The sequence below is a fragment of the Haliotis cracherodii genome, unplaced genomic scaffold (assembly GCF_022045235.1).
Source record: "Haliotis cracherodii isolate W230 unplaced genomic scaffold, xgHalCrac1.p SCAF_5, whole genome shotgun sequence".
Taxonomy (NCBI): Eukaryota; Metazoa; Mollusca; class Gastropoda; order Lepetellida; family Haliotidae; genus Haliotis; species Haliotis cracherodii.
In genome coordinates, this window is record NW_027266308.1 from 31,073,091 (window position 1) to 31,092,474 (window position 19,384).

Sequence of the window (19,384 nt, forward strand, 5' to 3'; positions counted from 1 at the left end):
AGACCACGGAGGCGGTCGCCATTAGCTATATATATATGATCTCATAAATGACAGCACAAGCTTTTATTACCAGTGATGACACCAGGTGTTCCCGAAAAGGACAAGCATGTCCTGCTTTACCGGTAAGAAATGCTTACAGAAATATAATTCAATAATCAAACATGGCCACCAAAGTAGTAATATGGAAAATGTACTAGTATGTATTTATCTTGACGCAGAAGGTTCGAATGTGAACGTGCATTACGAATGTGTTACATCTGCGTTTCATGCGGACAGCCTCCTTGGTGTAATGTATAGAGCGTCTGCCCGGAGAAAGGAAGGTCCGTGGTTCGATCCCCGCCCGTGCCATACCAAATACGTTAAAGGTTTGTACTTGTCACCCTGCCTGGTGCCGGTATTAAAAGGGATACAACAAGGAGGTCGTCTCGGAGTCAGTATACTATGTCTGAGTGAGGTATCCATGTTGAACTGGGTTAGCACTTTAAAGCCGGAAATAGTCCGGACTAGTACAAGCAGACACACACACACACATTTCGTGCTTGCTCGTGGCTATATAAGTGCAATCACCTTGAACGCGACGTAAAACCCCATTTCACCTCACCTCATCTCATCTTCATGGTTTCGCCAAAATAGCCATTTTGAAAAAGTAATTTTGGTCCACCATTTAGCTAATGTTCATGCATCAATGTATATATACAATGTGTATACTAAATACTTTTCTACTAGCGATGGTATAAGAGATGTGTACAATAAGCTTTGCGCGTTTAGTTTACCTTTGCATGAGTTTGTTTAAACTCAGTTTAACTTCAATTTTGTCTGAATGTTGCAAATTGGCAGAGATCCAGAGGAATCATCAGAACATAATGGCTCTTGTACAACATATACATTAAGACGAAAGACACATTTTCTCATCTATTCCACCATACACCCGTACTTGTCTAGGCAGTGATGACGAACGTGGTGTTTCGCATGTCGTAGATCTTGCTGTGTGGGAAGTTGCTTCCACACCTGCCATTGCAGATACCTGGAATGGTGGTATGATGATGAAGCTGATAGATCAACTGTTATTTAGGATTAGATACTGTTTAAAATCGAGTCTTAGACAAAACATCCGTAACAATGTTAGCAACGCAATGGCGAGATGTTTATAATACTGGTGTCAACGCCGTCCACGTCTCAAAGATGAAAATGGCATGATATTAAATGACATTACGGTCACAGAATCGACTATATATAAAATCAGACTATATATATAAATATCAAGTCACACTTTTTGTTTGTGTTAGTATGTTTTACGCCGCCGAAAATGACAAAAAATGAGTTAGTGAATAGGATATTACGCCGCTTTTAGCAATATTCCATCAATATCACGGGATTTGGAACCAGAAATAGGCTTCACACATTGTACCCATGTGGATAATCGAACTCGGCCCTTCTGTGTGACGAGTGTGACTATACTAGGTTACATAACCGACCCCTTGTAGTTTGTGAACAGATGGCCTGTCTGACTCTATACTAAAAGCACCAGTTAAACTAAGGTCAAACAACAGCTAACCCCATATCAGGTGCATATATGAGAGTTATCGAATAGGTAATCGAACCGAATCGAACAGAAGACTACCATGAGCAATTATGGCTAAGGTCATGCAACAGTTAACGGCATATAATGTACATATATGAGAGTTATGGTGTCCGAGACACTCACCCACAAATAGTGTGTAGTTTCCAGGAACCCACTTTTCACAGGCTTCCTTGTTAGGGTTACAGTGGGGGCGGGGGATAGTCGTGAGGGTGACGCTGTTGGGGTAGGTGCCAGGCGGAGACTTCTGGATGAGGACACTATCGTCTGTGAAAGAAGATGTCTGGTGAGATTTGAACAGTATTTCAGTTTTTCGTGCATCTAAACGTGGAAAAATACCCTAAGTGATGCTGTTTGCTAACGAAACATCACCGACTCCTGGCATAGTAAAAGGACGCAACTCTTTATGCGGCGCATTGGACTACCATTGGTTAACTTTTCTGCCAATGAAGATTTAACGTGATGTTTAGCGCCGCAGTCAGCAGAATTAAAGAAATAAATGAAGTGAATGATTCGCTGTTTCATTAAAGAACTGCGTCTATCTCACTGTTTTTTTAAGAATAGATTACGCTTATAAAAGTATATGTCAATACGTGATCTTTGAGGACTTACCAATGCGATATCCATCAATTGTCTCAACAAGAAGAACAGCTTCTCCGGTTCCTGTTCCCTTCTTGGAGGTGTAAGAATAGCTTATAGTTCTCGTGCCTGTAATACGTCGATAAACTAAATCGGTACGACTGGTTTTACCTTCAACAAACTTGCCAGGATAGGGCACCGAACAAAGCGGAGTAATCTTCACTTTCAGGCAGCACATAGGCACTCCTTTGGGGATCTGCATACACTGCGTCCTCAATCATGGTGTATACAACCCCCCCAAGTATTGGCGATGGCATCTGCATTGGTTATCAACTGTATTCATTCGTAACTGAATAAGTTTCGCCTTCTCGGTTCTAAATGGTTTTATGAATGTTTTTTTTATCACGTCAGACCCATCTACTCATACGTCAATGTAATTTAAAGACATCGGCTCCCACAGCTTACTTGACAGAAAACGAGTTCCAGCACTTGGAACCATCGACAACAACAGGGCATTGGTGACTGCCAATTAGAACAATTTGAACTAAACTAAAGTACCTATATATGCATTCCCTTAATCAAACCAAGTATGATGTGAACATGAAACATTAGTTTGAGTAAGTTAAGGGACGTTGTCTTCATTAGGTGGGTTGATCCACCTAATTTTAAAGCCAGTTTACCTTCTCAATCACAAAATATTTAGGCTTATATTCTTGGATAATTATACTGAAAGGCGTGTCTACTAATAAGTTTAATACACAAACACTGATGCACTACATGTAGACAAAGCTTTTCTCTACAGAAGACAGGAAGTCAGTGCTTTCAGTGGACGAACCGAATTAGGCTCTGACAAATGGCGGACATACCTTGAGGCCCTACTGGTGGGTCCACTGACAGCTCTGTGATTTCAGCGTCACCGTTGTCAAATCCGGGGCATAAGGTCATAAGCTCACAAAAGTAGAAGGGGTTTGCGTCCGCCCTGCAGAGTAAAAAATAATCATAGCTCTAGAGTATTCCTACAATGAACACAGGAGATGGTTCAAGCACGTGTAACATTTATATGCCTGTAAAACAAGTTTCACAGTTTGTCTGTGAATTTGTTAAAGCCGAATATTCCAGGTAAATGTCGCTGGCTTGTAAACAATCGAGTCTGGTCCAGACAAACCATGATTAGTAGTTTGAGCATCATACCTCGCCGTCGAGTTACGTTGCCACTCAATCAACAAATTCACCAAACCCGACCTTCCGATCCATTAAGTTGCCTCGTACGATCAGCATAGGCTACCTGGGAGACTCATATTCTTACCCGGAATCCCAAAGAGAGGTAGAGGAAATAAGAGCGTATTGATTTTGAAGGGATCGAATGTCTTAATGTTTAGTCGCACCCAGTTCTAGTACAGTGGCTGATTCAAGAATTTCAATGTTAATATTGCTTTAGGTTGGAAATTTATGGAACGAAAACATGCATATTTAAGAAACACGTGTGGAAAGACATCAACACTGTATTGTCATTTGACGAATCAAACCAATTTACCTTTTCACTCTTTTCTTTAACGACCTACCTTTTACCGGGTTATGTGGTTTAACTCACTTCTGAAAGTATTTAGCAAATTCAACTAGACCAACAGATTCGCAGAGACGATCACACATTGGACTCAGACTCTTGTCATGGAGCACTGCACACAGCTTCTCACACGAGCCATGAGTACCTGTATCTGCAAGAAATGAAGCAGATTCTACGCTGGATATGATAATATCATATGTTAAACAGCTGTTCAGCCAACATTATGTTATCACACAACTAAAACACTTGAATCATATTGGTCAAATTTATGTCCGATGCAATTCCCTATTTTGACGTGTACCATATAATCATGATCCCGTGTTTTTCGGGTGAACATATGACTTGCCTTTGCATGTGATCGTGATGGGTGCCACAGTGATTCATTAACACATGCTTATGGTTTAGTCGGAATCGTACAATGGACTCTGCTTTTAGTAGATATTTCTTATGATTTTTGCTGCTTCTTTGAACATTGACTTTAGGTGTACGTGATGCACAGAGCCCAACCATATACAAACTGTAGTCTACAAACGTTTCGGATCTCCATCTCTGTTTAGTTTCAAATTAGGTAAATGTGGCATTCCTCGGGGAATAAGGTTGGATGTACCCTCTGTGCAGCCGTGTACGATGCTGTCTACATCAGACGGTATTCCCCGAGGACAAGCTTATTATATGGCAGATGCCTACACATGGTATTCATTGAACCCTTACTGAGAATGATGCCAAGGAGATCATTGCCGAATTTTCTAGAGTACTGTATACATGTCTCGCAGTGTACGCCTGTGCCGTTGGCTTCACTTCCGGTGTGCTGGATGTCCTGTGTCTGGGCGTGATGGAAGAAGCTTGGCAGACATTGGACTCCGACCAGAACCCCCAGGAATACTGTTACACCCTACAACAAGAACCATTCCCCTATCACCATGACACACTGGGTATCACACAGAAGTGAACCAATGACATAAGTGACAGTCGTTTGAGTTTCACCTTCTTTTATACTGAGATGTAATAAGTCACAATGAGTCTTGGGATACATTTTCTTTGTGTGATTTTGATAACCATTTATTTATCTTGATCATATAACCTTTGCAATCAGACGATTAAAGTCGGGAATATCTTTCAGTTACAGCTGCAAAACAGTAATTTCTTTTATTGAACCTATGAGTCTCAATATTGTTTTCCGAAAAACACCTTGCAGCAATGTAATTTTAGTGGCAGACAAAACATTTTACCACTGTCTGAAGCATAATTTCTTTTTCAAATATTTTCGGGGACAATTTGTGTTTTTCGATAAAATCCCAGTTGTTCCCTGATAAGTGTTCTCAGACGTAGTTCTGTGGCATAACATTTACGTTGATAGTGTGTCCACGCTGCAAATGAAAACTGGACATGATTGACTTCTGTGTACGTAAAACAACATCAATCCTGCATTCGCTATTAGCCCACTTTGGCTTTTTCGACATGACTGGCAGCAAGTAACAGATCATGTCATTCGTCTTTTTCAAAAGCTGTATTACAACAACGATGTATGAATATATCGGTACAATAATTAGCATTTTGGTTGTAATGTTTCGCACAATCTTGAGTTTTATCTCAGCTGTCTAAAGTCGAGTATTCTGACGTCGAGGTCGGCTATGAGGTTATTCTGGGAAACTCAAAACACGGCTTATCTCTGGTATATTGCGGACCACAGAGGAGAATGAGGACATGGACATTCAACTTTATACTTTCATCAAAAGATATTTATCTAACAAATAAGGATCACACAATACTTATCTAGATCTTCAAAAGTAAAAATAAAAAGAAGACAAAAAACACTTTTTGAATGCAATTATAATAATGTGTCAAACTATATGGTATTATATTTATAATTCATCTTGTGAATTTTTCTACCTTCGTCTGACTGCAACAGTGTGATTACTGAACCATTACCATCAACCTTGGCATCTGTTGTAATTACGTAAGATTTGATTTGACATGAGAAAACGAAGAAGGAATCCAATGCGTGAATTACCTTGACGTTCATTGCAAGTAATATCCCCAGCCGGGCTTACAACAAGGAAGGGGTGCATTGCAAAGATGTTCCTTTATAAAGCTTGGTGTATGGAAGCCCGGTAGGGACGTTTATATCTGGCTCTCCTGAGTGGGAATTCACAGAAGTTACGTCAATAACGATTTCATTTTGCAGTTAGTGTTCTTCCCTCTGATAATGTTTCTTGGTTGTCAGCTCCATACCCATGGTCATGAGAAAACGTCTTGTATATGTAAGTAGCAGCCCAAGTATATATATGCCTTTTACGAATATTTTTATTTGTGAAAAGAAACTCATTTTCTGCAGTGACAACAATACAATGTGAAGCACATTACATAGATTTTACTACTTCCTGTCTTTGTTTATACGCATAATATACATAATATTGCAGACGTTTTAATAACTCAACCTGAGTTGTACACAATAATTTTTTGAATTTATATATAGTTGGAAACTTCCAACACAATTCTGGCAAATATACTTTTCGCAGCTCAGTATAGTATTTACAGATCAATACGAAATGATATTCATCTTCAACAGACATATTGCAAACAGGACACATACGTAAACATGATTCAATAGATTGCCATCTACCCTCCTTCTGTCGTAAAGGTAAAACGTTACATCTTAATTTAATAAAAACACTGCGTACATTGTAAATGCTCAAATATCTTTCAGGTTCAAACAGTGTTTTATATTCTTTATACACCATATATCGGGTACTACTGTTGAGTGTTGACATCCAGTTTTGACGAAATTCATCTACAAGACACGTTTAAAGCACCCCAATGAAAGCTATGTTGTCCCCAACAGGCTGGTTTAACCATACAAATCCCAAACCATGCGAAAATAAAATGTTACGAACAGATGCTACCCAAGTATTACGACCAATGTTGTCGAAATACATCAACATGTTATAATGTATAAATATATATAGCCAGACCGAATACGTCCAAACAGTGAACTACTACACCTACATATGTATGGTAAGGCGCTGTAGCCAGGGGTTTTACTACTTTAGAATATACTGAAGTCGTTTTTGAATCAGCAAAATGGAAGAAAATATATATTATATATACAAATATGTGTTTTTTGTTTTGTAAACCTAAAACTTTATCTTTCTTCAGTATCATGTGCAGCAAATGCTTCATGTTTCCCAGTTTATATGACCAATGGATAACCTCGCCTCTAATCAAATATCTTCAGTAGTAGCTTCGTAATCGTCAGTGGATAATCTCCATGTTATAACACATACGCAATACGTTGCTTTTAACCTTTCATGTTACGACCTTTGAATGGTACTCAGAAGTCAGCGGCTTACCTGAAAGGTTCAATATGGATGTGAACTGAATTTATACCCTTCATCACTTTGAGCTGTCATTAAATATTAACTGTGATAATGTAACTGACAAACAACTCAATAGCGAAAACCCTCTTTCTGCACAAGGCTTCGTTGCCAAATAATTCTTTTATAAATATCCGATGATCTGAAAATGTTCCAGAAGCTTCATATTTGTAGATCGATGTTTGTTATTAAACGCCACACTCAGCAATATTCCAGATATGTGCCGGTGGCATGTACATAATAGAGTCTGTACCAGATAAACCGGTGACTGATATGAGCAACGCCCGATGACATTTGGGTGCGATGACACGCAATCAACCAGGTCTCCGAGCCTCACCACCTGTTTCATAGGTACTCAACACCTCATTGCTTGTCTTAAAGGTCGACTGTATTGGATTATCAGAGTCTCTGATTTGTCTTCTTGTCCTGTTGACTATTTACACGCCACCGTAATGTAGCTGGAGTATTGCTGACTGCAACGTTAAACAACAACCTGTTGTACTTGTGTGTTTTCTTTCCCAATAGGGGCTACGGGTGGCCCGGTCGTCTGAGGCGCCGCGATTCGCTGTGCAGAGTTGCGTCCCTTGGGAACGCCAGAAACCTATGATTGTGGGTTCGAATCCCGGTTCGCCCGGCCCCCGATTATGTTTCTAGGTTTGTCAGCACTATACCCGTGCTTGTGGGTTTCACCGAAGTGGTAAAAATCTGAGACCTGCATCAGTCCGGGGTTTCCTCCCACATTAAGCTGACACGCCGTGATATAACTGAAATACTGTTAAAAGCGGCGTTAAACCCAACTCACTCACTCACTCTTTCCCAATAGGCCGCCATCCAGCACAATTCAGTACCTGACGCCAGTCTTGGTTCGGTACTGTCTTCTATCACACAAGGCCGTGATACGTACGTCTGCCTATAGAGGAAGGGGTTGTGGTAGCATAGAATGCAACTTTCACATGCATCTCAAACATACAACAAAAAGCAAGTTGCACTTCCGGTTTTCCACATACATTCACATATCCTATTCAATTCTTCCAAACTCCAGTCAACTTTTCACTCCGAATGTGAGGGAATAAGGGAATGGTCACCAAAAATATAACAGTCTGTCGGGGAAAGTCATAAAAGATAATGCACATATATTAATTTGGTGAAGGCAATGTAAAAATGGCCATTTTATAATAAAGATAATGTTGCGAATGGTGTGTTTAAAGCAAGCAAAAAAGAACCCTAGAAAGTTGGGATTTAAACTCGCTAAGGAGGCAAGAGACAATGGAAGATTTGCAGTAATTTTGATGTTGGTGGTGGTGCTGGTAGTGGTATAGCTTAGACCAGGAAAAAGGTCTATTTGCATCAAATGAGGTTTTGTGTAACTGATGGACAGGGTCTGTGCATATGTCTTCCAATAGAACCAACATCCCAGAATTGTTGCCATTTTATGGAGAACGATTTCGCAAGAGCATACTAAGTATTCGAAATCTCTTTGGCAAGGCCTGAAGTTTTTATAAACCTCCTCCTTCATCAATCCTAAACGCCCAAGATAATATGTTATTTCATTACCCTGCCAACGGACATGAGCTGTAACCCATACAATGTCACATGAGATACATTTAGTTTTCAAAATTGTGTATGATTTCAAAATTTCGTAAACAATATCATTCCTGGGCCCATTAACCCCAGATAATCTTAATAGCTGTCAGTGAATCAGTAAAAATGAGTGCTTCGTGACCATATTTATCCACCCATGACAATGCTTGTTCTGATGCAAAAACCGGTGTGTAAGCATGGCGACTGAACACGCCGGAGATAGTACATTTCAGGGATCCAGAAAGCTTCAGCTGTACGAACCATTGCAAAATACTTGGAGGCGTCAGTATAAATGTGTGTAAAGTCTACATAGTGTTCTCATATAACATCCTCAGAAATTGATCTCAGTATATTTTGACTCGTAGACTTCTTAACAACATTGAGTATATAAGCAAGTCCTGTCTTAAGGAAAAGCCAAGGAGCAGCTTTAGAAGGTGTGGGTTCATCTGCTGGATTCAAGTGACCAACTCCATGTTGTGCTGCCAATTTCTGAATGTTCAAGCCAAACGGAATCTTGCCATGTCTAACATTCATAATCGACACACTCATTAAACTAATATCAGTAACTGAATGATAGCTGCTCATACCCTTCATCTTCAGAAAATATTTAAGTGATATCTGTTGACTTCGAAGGAGCAGGGCATGTAGGAACACTCAACCCGAAGAGCTAAGACTGGAGTTCCAGTGCAAATTCTGAGGCCACTGACTGAATGCGATCACGCCTGATCAGGTGGCGTTTAGAAGCAGACATGGAGACTTGGCAGCCATAGTCAAGTCTTGATAGAATACGTACTTTACATGGCAATAACTTTGTAGATTTATCAGCTACCCATTGTGTTTTGGACACACACTTGATTAGATTCATAACAATGTTACAACGGCTACAAAGATGGGAAATATGTCTTCACCATGAACGTCTCTGATCAAAATATACTCATACGATGTTCCCCCAACCTTTGAAGGAATCTTACGACGAGTGATCAGCATTGCTACTTTGAGTGGGATATTTAGAATCCCCATTTTGAACACCAGGCATTAATTTTGTCTAAACATGAGCGACCTTTTCGAAACCCTGATTGAATTCTGGATAATATTCATTTTTCTCAAGATAATAAGTCAAGCGGTTGTTAACTTTCTTTCCATAATTTTACATAAATTAGAGGTAAGGGAAATTGGCTTATACGATGCTGGTAGTGAGGGGTCTTCACCTGGCATTGGTACAATTTTTATGTTGGTTTATGGTATGAGTTGCCTCCTTTGTTTGAAAAAGTTAAAGTACAAGATTGAAATCTCGGAGAGCAGAAACAAGTGTATGCTGTATTTATATTGGATTGCAGCTAATACTACGTCATCATACTTCGATGAATAAAGCTGACTTCAAAATTAAACTATCTCATATCAGAGATATACAATTTAGGGTTCGAAATGTATGCATAAATGTGTGCCGATCGCACGGTTCAGTTAAAACGAACTCCCTGTGTCCCACTGCAGTGACCGGTTTCTAAGATTTGTTTGATTGTTTGTTTGTTGTTTAACGCCGCACTCAGCAATATTCCAGCTTTATTACGGCGGTCTGTAAATAATCGAATCAGGACCAGACAATCCGGTGATTGACATCAGTTGCCTCTTACGACAAGCATGGGTTGCTGAAGACCTATTCTAACCCGGATCTTCACGGGTCGGTCTCTAAGAAGAATACTTTCCATGCATACAGGTTGCAATTGAACCATGTACACAACCAAGTAGGAAATATCTCTTCGGCATTCTCTTCTCTGTTGATGTCAATGGACACGAAACTGGCTGTCAACTGAAACTCCGTCATAATATGAGATCTAAAACGATGTTCAGTGGCAGAAATCCCAGTCACCTGCGACAGTAGGTATCTCCAAGATTCCTATCTTGGCTGTGGAACATAAGAAGGCCTGTACACAAGAAGAAATCCAAAAATCCCCTGTTATCGAAGGGGCCGGTATGTAGTTTTCTCATTATATATGTTTTACGCCAAATGCGTGTCTGTAAACTTTGTAAACAAGTATAATTTTGAAGAATGTTTTAGTGACATCACAATGGCCTCTCACCAAAGTAAAGTAACTCATCCAGTCAAATCCTTCAATGGGGATCGAAACAGTAGTAGCATGGGTGAAATACACACTCTCTCAGGTGTCGAAACGGTTATACACTTTGGGGAAGGAGTTGTGACAATAACATCAAATGTCAGGGTTGTCGGTTCAAGGATAAATATCAAGATGGGAGTTACATTTTCCATATTTATTCCAACTAAATCCTTACAACACAATATATCTATGCAGTGATGCGGAAAGAGATGGAGCGTCTGTCGTAGATCTTGCTGTGGGGATGGTCGCTGCCGCATTCGCCATTGCAGATATCTAAAGGGAAAATATATCTTGATCAGTCTGATGAATATATGTTATCAAGAGATAAATTAACATTATGAGTTTTCAGTTTTGCGGATATTATTAGTAATATGCTATGCCCTGAATTTTCATTTTGATCCCGTTTCCGGAACAAGCTAGCCTGGTTAGCAAAATGTGGGGAAAAACAACTAAATGGAAAATGTTCTGATAAGTATTGATCAAACTTAATACTTACTTAATGTGGCACCAAATTCGCGAAGTTGTATTGCGAAGTTTGCAGATTGCAGCCCTCGCATTCATTTTACTATCGGATAAGACATTAGCTTAACAAATTGTACACCCATGTGGAGAATCGAACCCGGGCCTTCAGTGTGACAAGCGTACGAGTTAACCAGTAGACTACCCCACATCAGTAATTAGGCTTATCAAAATCCGAAAAGTAAATCATGCTGTTGTTTTCGAAGAGTTCGCTATTGTGGCAGGTGTAGAGAGACAGGTACCAGACCCCGTGTAGTTAATTGCACGTTGCACCCACCAACACGTAGGGTGTAGTTTCCTGGTAGCCACTGTTCGCACGGTCCCTGGGATGGGTCACAGTTTGGGTCAGGCTCAGCCTTCAGGGTCATACGGGTGGGGTAGGTGCCTGCTGGAGACTTCTGGTTCAGGAAACTATCCTCTGCGGAGAAAGATGAACAGGTAAGTTTTTTACTGTAGGATATACAGTGATACCAAGATTACTCGACGTCGGGGTGACCATCGTAAATGTAACGAGCTATGGTCAGTTCGATAGCCATACCACGGCTAAATATTCTGCCTCAAACTTAAAGTTTTATTGTCAAGTTAATGCAACTACTCTGTAAAATCACCTAATTATAACGTATTTGTACCGACAAGGTGTAGTCATGACTCCATTGTTAGTAATGATCGAGTTATTCATTGTTATTCATAGTTCAAGACAAGAGGTGTGCCAAAACTTGGCTAGAATAAAGATCAGTATTTAACAGGGGTTTACATCATCTTTAAGGTCGAGTTAAAGGTTTCTGGCGTCTCTTTACATTAACTTATAAAGTATTATATTGGCCAGTAGTCATAGTTATGACCTGCGTCGTCAGTAGTGTAATCTTGTTAGTTTCTTGTTCACTCCACGCCACACAGTATTCCAGATATAACGCGGGTCTGTAATTAATAGATACTAGTAATATGACCAACGATGCCACCCAATCCATAAAGTTGCCTCGAGCGATGAGCAGAGGCTCCTAGGGTTCTATTCTAACCCGGACTGCTGGTAACTCACCAATTGGAAGCCCATCAAGTGTCTCTACAAGAACAACGATCTCTCCAGTTCCGGTTCCGTTCTTGGACGTGTAAGAAAAGTTGATTGTTTTCTGACCTGAAGCAAATTGAATAAAAAATCAGTATCAAGCATCACCTCCGCACAGGAACAGTATTACTTAATTTTGATTCAGCTGTAACATAGTACGGACAAATGTTTTAATAACTTCGAAACTGCTTTCTCCAATAAATGCAAGAAGAAAAGTAGTGTAATGGTGTTGTGGGCAACTTCATGGACAACGAATACATTATTTGTTTTGGTGAGGTAGAACACTTTCTTATTTATTTTGTTGTATAAATTTTGCATTTATATTAAAATATGTATAATTTATATGTCACTCGAGTGAGATAACACTTAATGTCGCAACTATTGTCAGTGGTTTTCACAGTACGATCATTGAAATCAGTAAGAAAATACACAATAAACAGAACATTTGTCTTTTCTTGTCAGATGACATGTTTGTCTATTCTCGTGACCTAACGAAGTTGATCATTTCACTCTTGATTGAGCCACTCATAAATATCAACTATTTCACTCGCTGAAATAAACATGTTATTTGACAAAAGAATACAAATATCCTCTCTTTATCTGCGACAGTTGCCGTCCTACCTTGGGGTCCTGATGCTGGGACGATTGCAAGTTCCGTAATTTTGGCATCCCCATCATCAAAAATAGGGCATACGTTAAGAAGTTCACAGAAATAGATTGGGTCAAGGTCAGCCCTGTGGAAGAAAACAGTTGTCTCATAACGAACTCTGTGGAGAGATTAGGCACCTTTTTTTTTCTTTAATGCTAACTTATATTTTTCAAAGCAACTGTGCCTTTTTTCATTAGAAGTAAAATATATTTTATTTAACTATGTGTTGTGTAACATGCGTAAATCTCGAACAAGGTCAATAGCAATGAACGTACATTACCAGAACGAACATGCAGCTGTAGTAATTTTAGTTAAATTGAACTTCTTCGAGTGGTACACACTGCTAAATATAAACACGTGCAGCCACCTTACTGCTGATCCTCACACGGATTGTAACCGCTTGATAAAAACCAATGATTTATCGCAAGGAAAATGGAAATGGATGGAAATGTTTTGTCAGTACTGTACGTAATATTCCTTATCGCTTGACTGGCTTGATTTCACTTTATAAGTATTAGCTAACATGTAGATATATTCGTTGGTTAATAATTGCGATATTTCATGATGCTATTTCATGTGGCGAGGACTATACTACACTGCTATATTTAACCTGTATTGCCTTCGACCCATTCACCTATACATGTTTACTCACTTCTGAATGAGTTTCACAAACTCGTCAATACCAGCAATGTCACAGAGAAGATCACAGACGACCGCCAGGGCCTGACTTCCGGTCTTCTGACCAAGAGCTGCGCACAGTTTTTCACAGGATCCAACAACCCCAAGATCTGCAGGAAACAACATACACGTGAGTCAACCTGACTAGGTTGTCTGTTCTCCATGTAATCCCTGCAGTGATAACTTTCTTACATTCTTGCTTCAGATGTCAAGGTATGTATTTCAAGACATATAATGTGCACAACTATATGAAAAGAGTTTGAATCAAATATCTCCCTGAAACCACTACTGGGTGTCATACACTTTAAAATACAGATCAGGTATGTACAGTCGAAGCCCGTTATCTCGAATGTGCCGATATCTCGTACCTATTCTCCGGTCCCAACCGTTTCACTATATGAAAATTTTCAGTTTATCACGAATTCGAGATAAAAATACATACTGCAATCTGGAACCTTAGACTCGGTCCCAACTGTGACTTTACTATAGAATTGCACTGCATGCATGTTGATATATGTTGCAGTTGCACAAGTATGTTGGTGAGTTAACGCCCTTTGAGACCCGTGTAGATCCGGATTAGAGCAGGTCTTCAGCAACCCATGCGACTAAAGGGATCGGGTGGTCAGACTCACTGACTTGGTTGATGCATGTAATCGTATCCCAATTGCCTGGATCGATGCTCATGATATCAATTACTGGATTGTCTGGTCCAGACTTGAATATTTACAAACTGCCGTCATATACTAGTAGCTGGAATAGTGCGGCGTTAAACAACAAACTAACTAACAAACGCCCTTTGACCAGTAATTCAGAAGCACCTCCCTGGGGGAGGGAAGGCCAAAATACTACGTCATACACCAACGACAGTCAGCAATGTTCAAGCTATGTTACGATGGCCTGTACGTAGGTTTGTGCCAGACAAACCAGTGGTTGAAATGACCAACGATGACGGTGGCATCACATTGTGACCACCCAATCCTCATTAGGCGGCTCATATGAAAAATACGTGGTACTGGGGAATTATTCTGACATGGTAACCTCACGAGACTTGCATTAAGTACGCATTAAGTATTGGCATAGCAGAACATTCCCTGTCACAAGCCCCACAGAGGACACTTACTGAGAATGATGTTGAGGAGTTGATCAATGGCTTCTCCAGTGAACTGGACACAGGTTGGACAAAGGTCGAGGGCTACACCTCCGAAGGGCGCGACTTGTTTTGTCATGGTGACGTGGTGTGTCTTCTTGGAATGACGGGGATGTTGTGAGAAGCTAGGGAGGCACTGTGCCCCCACCATGGCCGCCAAAAATATTGCAACACCCTAAAAAGGAAGATAAAATACCTGTATCACACAATCTAAAAACATCGCCAGGCAAAGGAAGAGCGAGTATGTGAGTATTGGCATAATTGACCGGGCAAACCAGTGACTGGACGCATGTATAAGCAGCAGTCAACACCGTCGGGTTCACGATGTAACGCAGTAAGTCAAGTGACCAGACATACCTATTTTAACCGGCTGTTACGACAGACATAAGGTACTGGGGACCTGTTGTGACCCGGAATCCCCACAGGGAGACATGCATGGGGTACTGGGGACCTGTTGAGTCCCGGGATCCCCACGGGGAGACATGCATGAGGTACTGGGGACCTGTTGAGACCCGAAATCCCCACAGGGAGACATGCATGGGGTAGTGGGGACCTGTTGTGACCCGGAATCCCCACAGGGAGACATGCATGAGGTACTGGGGACCTGTTGAGACCCGGAATCCCCACAGGGAGACATGCATGGGGTACTGGGGACCTGTTGTGACCCGGAATCCCCACAGGGAGACATGCATGGGGTACTGGGGACCTGTTGTGACCCGGAATCCCCACAGGGAGACAAGCATGGGGACCTGTTGTGACCCGGAATCCCGACAGGGAGACATGCATGGGGTACTGGGAACCTGTTGAGACCCGTGATCCCCACAGGGAGACATGCATGGGGTACTGGGGACCTGTTGTGACCCGGAATCCCCACAGGGAGACAAGCATGGGGTAGTGGGGACCTGTTGAGTCCCGGGATCCCCCCAGGGAGACATGCATGGGGTACTGGGGACCTGTTGTGACCCGGAATCCCCACAGGGAGACATGCATGGGGTACTGGGGACCTGTTGAGACCCGGGATATATATATATCCATACACGCACGCACGCGCGCACGCACACACACACACGTGTGTGTGTGTGTGTATATATATATATATATATATATATATATATATATATATATATATATATATATATATATATATATATATATATACATACATGTATGTATCTTCAGAGCCATGAACTCAGAGCTCATTGCGTTTTCTCTTTTTAAACCTAACAGTAAGGCATATTACATTATAGGCGCCTGAAAATGGGGTATTGGATCAAGATTTTTGACTCAAACATAATTGTATATCATATGGGTTATCTTAGCTCAAAGCCTGTGACCGTGTTTCCAATTTTCAAGTCGAGTTAAGAGGCTTTATCCGTTTCGTGCGTGCTTCTATGATATATTTGGGCACTGACTGTGACCCACACAAAAACATTACTTTTGGTCAGGAACATTTGTGAATCTGTTTGAGCAATTATAAGTTTACTCGTTGATTCAATCGTAATTAGCCCAGGTGAGCTACTGAGCCTTAGTTCTGTCTTAACCGGATATCGCACTTTGCTAGTGACACTTCATATTTCGTCTTCATCATTGTGTTTGTTAATGCTCTTGATTTACAAAAATCACTCTGTAGTAAGTATGTGGCTCCACAGAAAAAAGTGTAATGTTTCAAGCGTGGGTTATATCTTAGTCACGAAATTGTTTATGAAGTTATTCTAGGACACGACCTATTTCAGACACCTGGCAGATCACAGGGCGAGGAAAATATTCTCATCAGAAACTGTCTAAAACCAAAGAATCCTTTGACCTTCACAGGGAATACGTTTAGAACGCCGTGCATCTATGTATTGTGCTATTCGTGATAATATTTGCTTTGTTTGTCATAATTAACTCACAATGTTGTATTAGTGTTTTATGAAGCAAGGTATTCCCTTGTCTTTGAGATTATCATAGTTAACCTGTGGAGGCATTAATTTCAAGAAATATCAATCTCATTAAAATCAGACCTAAGTTCTCGCTCCCGCGAAACAAAGATCTTTGTTTAGTGATAGCGAGAACTAAAATCTGATTTTAATGAGATTGAAGAAATATCATTATCAATCAAATTTGACAGGTCTGGTTTTTTGCTTGATTGTCCGGAGCTGCATTGCATCCACTGTAGTTTAAGTATTTAAATGGCAATTATGCCCCCATCGCAGTGGTCATGCGTAAAGGGACAATGAGAGATTTTCCCTTTCATCTTGCAATGTTCTCGATAAATGGTTTCTGAGAACCATCAGACCCACGTGTGTCAATCCAGCATTCACCCCATCTGGTTCGTCAAAGTGATCTCCTGTCGCTAGTACATATATCATTCGTGACCACTCTTGACATTTCGTGTCCAACTCCTGACTTAGTTATCAGTTCCGTGATAGGTCAATCAGGCATAACGAAGACGGTTGTCATGCAATGGCACATTAATAGGAAATTGCACCAGACATAATTGCTATCACTGATACGTCAAATGTGAAAACGTCCTCCACATGTCTACCATTATTTTTAAAAAGCTTTACTAAGGCCTGAACGCTGTAACCCCCATCAAACAACTTATGAGCAAGAGTCGTATTGTTCCCTTTAAAATCTTAGTAGAAAGGGCATGCTCGATTGAACCTCAAAAGGGAATTATAGAAACCAAAGTCTTGAGCTACTGGAATATTTCTAAACATGTGTGGCTGATAGGTACAACACATATCCCATGACAAATAACACGTAAGGTTATTAGGGAGGGTTAATGTAACCACAGTACGCCAGCTGATTGGTTGTCGTGTGACATATGACCTTTGTACCTATTTAACAATCAATATAATTATTACATGTTCTGAATCAAGTTCATCGGTTTGGATTTAGTGATTGAATTGGGCTTTACACCAATTTTACCTTTAGTCAAGCCATATAATGGCACAAAGAATATGTTATCACATATTGCACCAAACACGGGAATCGAATGAGCAAGCGCTTTGGCCAATTAGGCTACACATACGAAATATACCATTATCTTGAGAACAATCCTTACCTATGTCCAATTAACATATATTATTTTTAGAAAAATACTGACACCTGTTCGTTCTTCACCTTAGTTGAAACAGACAATGCCCTGTGCATTTCTCCACTTCATGTACATATGCCTTTGCACTTTTGTAAAGAGAAGTATGTTAAGTCAAAGCAGTGTGTGGAATGTTTTAGGAATATTGATCATTTCAAACTAACAAATGTATTATAAAACATAAACGCGTAAATAACTATTACAAATTGACATATGATAAATTTGACTATTATATAAAAGGCATTGTCTATTCAAAGTACAAATAAACATTGTCACTTTCTACAAGTGCATATTGTACTATTAAAGAAACATAGAAATCGTTAGTGTGAATTACCTTGATATTCATTGTATGTATATCCCAGACAGATCCACAGCAAGGAAGAGACGCTTAGCGGAGTTATTCCTTTATAAAGCCTGATGTATGGAAGTCTTGTTGGGACATAACTATCTCGATCTAATGAATGGAAATTTACAATGATTTCCCCATCTGAAAATCCAACCAAACTGATATCTGTATACACAGACTGCATCTCCCCTGCCTTGGTGTATTATCTTTCTGTCGTTTTGTCATGTGTCAATTCCGGTCATTTAACACGTACATGTTTGTCAACTCTCGTTGTTTTACACCTTGCGGAACATTCACATTTTCGCCTTGGTATATTTTTTGTGAGAGTTCCTGACAAACAGGGTCTCACCTTTCTTCAAAGTCGTCAGAGTCAAGTTTTGCTATATTCTTTAAAGCGGCCGACAAAAAGGTTCATGTCAGAAGCCCTTTATAAGCTTCTTTCATAACCACCCTAACATAATGCGCAAATAATAATGATGATAAGAAGGTTCAGTTGTTTTCAGTGCATGCATCATTATCAGCACGACTCTTTCGCCGCTGAAGATGATGTTCTAAAGGCAATATGATCTCCATAACCGCTCGATGGATTGTTTGCGCTGAACCTTTTTCTTATTGTTTCTTATCATAAGGGGGATCACATTTCTTCAGGGCGTCAAAATAAATGGGTTTTTTTTTCTTTAACTTGAAGTAAAATAAAATTATGAAAGATCTTCTCATAAGATCAAACCCCGGAGACCTTTCAAGATGCTCTAGGAAGCTGACCATAAGTAAATGGACATGGTGGCTTGGCTCGGCTACTTGGCTGATTGCTTGACATCGTGTCCCGACGGCGTGGGACGGTGCTCTTAATACGCACCACGGGTTTGTCTGATTCAGACTCGACTATCTGCAGGCCGGTGTATAACAACACTATTGAAGACGATGTAGAAATACTAGTTCTGCCGTGTATGTAGGGATCCCATACCAGGGTATTACAATGCCCAGTTGAAGGCCTAAACTATTTACTTGTGCTGGGTGAATTGCTGCGCCATAGGGGCTAAGTTTATTACGTTTTATTTCATGCATTGAAATCTGAACTATCAAGAAGGATGTCAAAGCATTCCTCTTAAAAG

At 40.3% G+C, this 19,384-nt stretch overlaps 2 protein-coding genes across 2 annotated transcripts; both read right to left on the bottom strand.

Moving 5' to 3' along the window:
- Positions 1-397: 397 nt before the first annotated feature.
- LOC139443301 (countin-3-like) lies at positions 398-5,784 on the bottom strand. Its single transcript, XM_071224276.1, has 7 exons — positions 5,734-5,784; positions 4,434-4,614; positions 3,750-3,873; positions 3,025-3,137; positions 2,192-2,287; positions 1,706-1,846; positions 398-1,024 (listed from the first exon to the last, which is right to left on the bottom strand). The coding sequence occupies exons 1-7, from the start codon at positions 5,743-5,745 to the stop codon at positions 939-941; spliced, it is 753 nt and encodes a 250-aa protein (XP_071080377.1). The 5' UTR covers positions 5,746-5,784; the 3' UTR covers positions 398-938.
- Positions 5,785-10,930: 5,146 nt separating this feature from the next.
- Positions 10,931-18,342, bottom strand: LOC139443004 (countin-3-like). Its single transcript, XM_071223930.1, has 7 exons — positions 18,261-18,342; positions 14,821-15,022; positions 13,675-13,810; positions 12,995-13,107; positions 12,347-12,442; positions 11,588-11,728; positions 10,931-11,064 (listed from the first exon to the last, which is right to left on the bottom strand). The coding sequence occupies exons 1-7, from the start codon at positions 18,270-18,272 to the stop codon at positions 10,979-10,981; spliced, it is 786 nt and encodes a 261-aa protein (XP_071080031.1). The 5' UTR covers positions 18,273-18,342; the 3' UTR covers positions 10,931-10,978.
- Between the last annotated feature and the right edge of the window lie 1,042 nt (positions 18,343-19,384).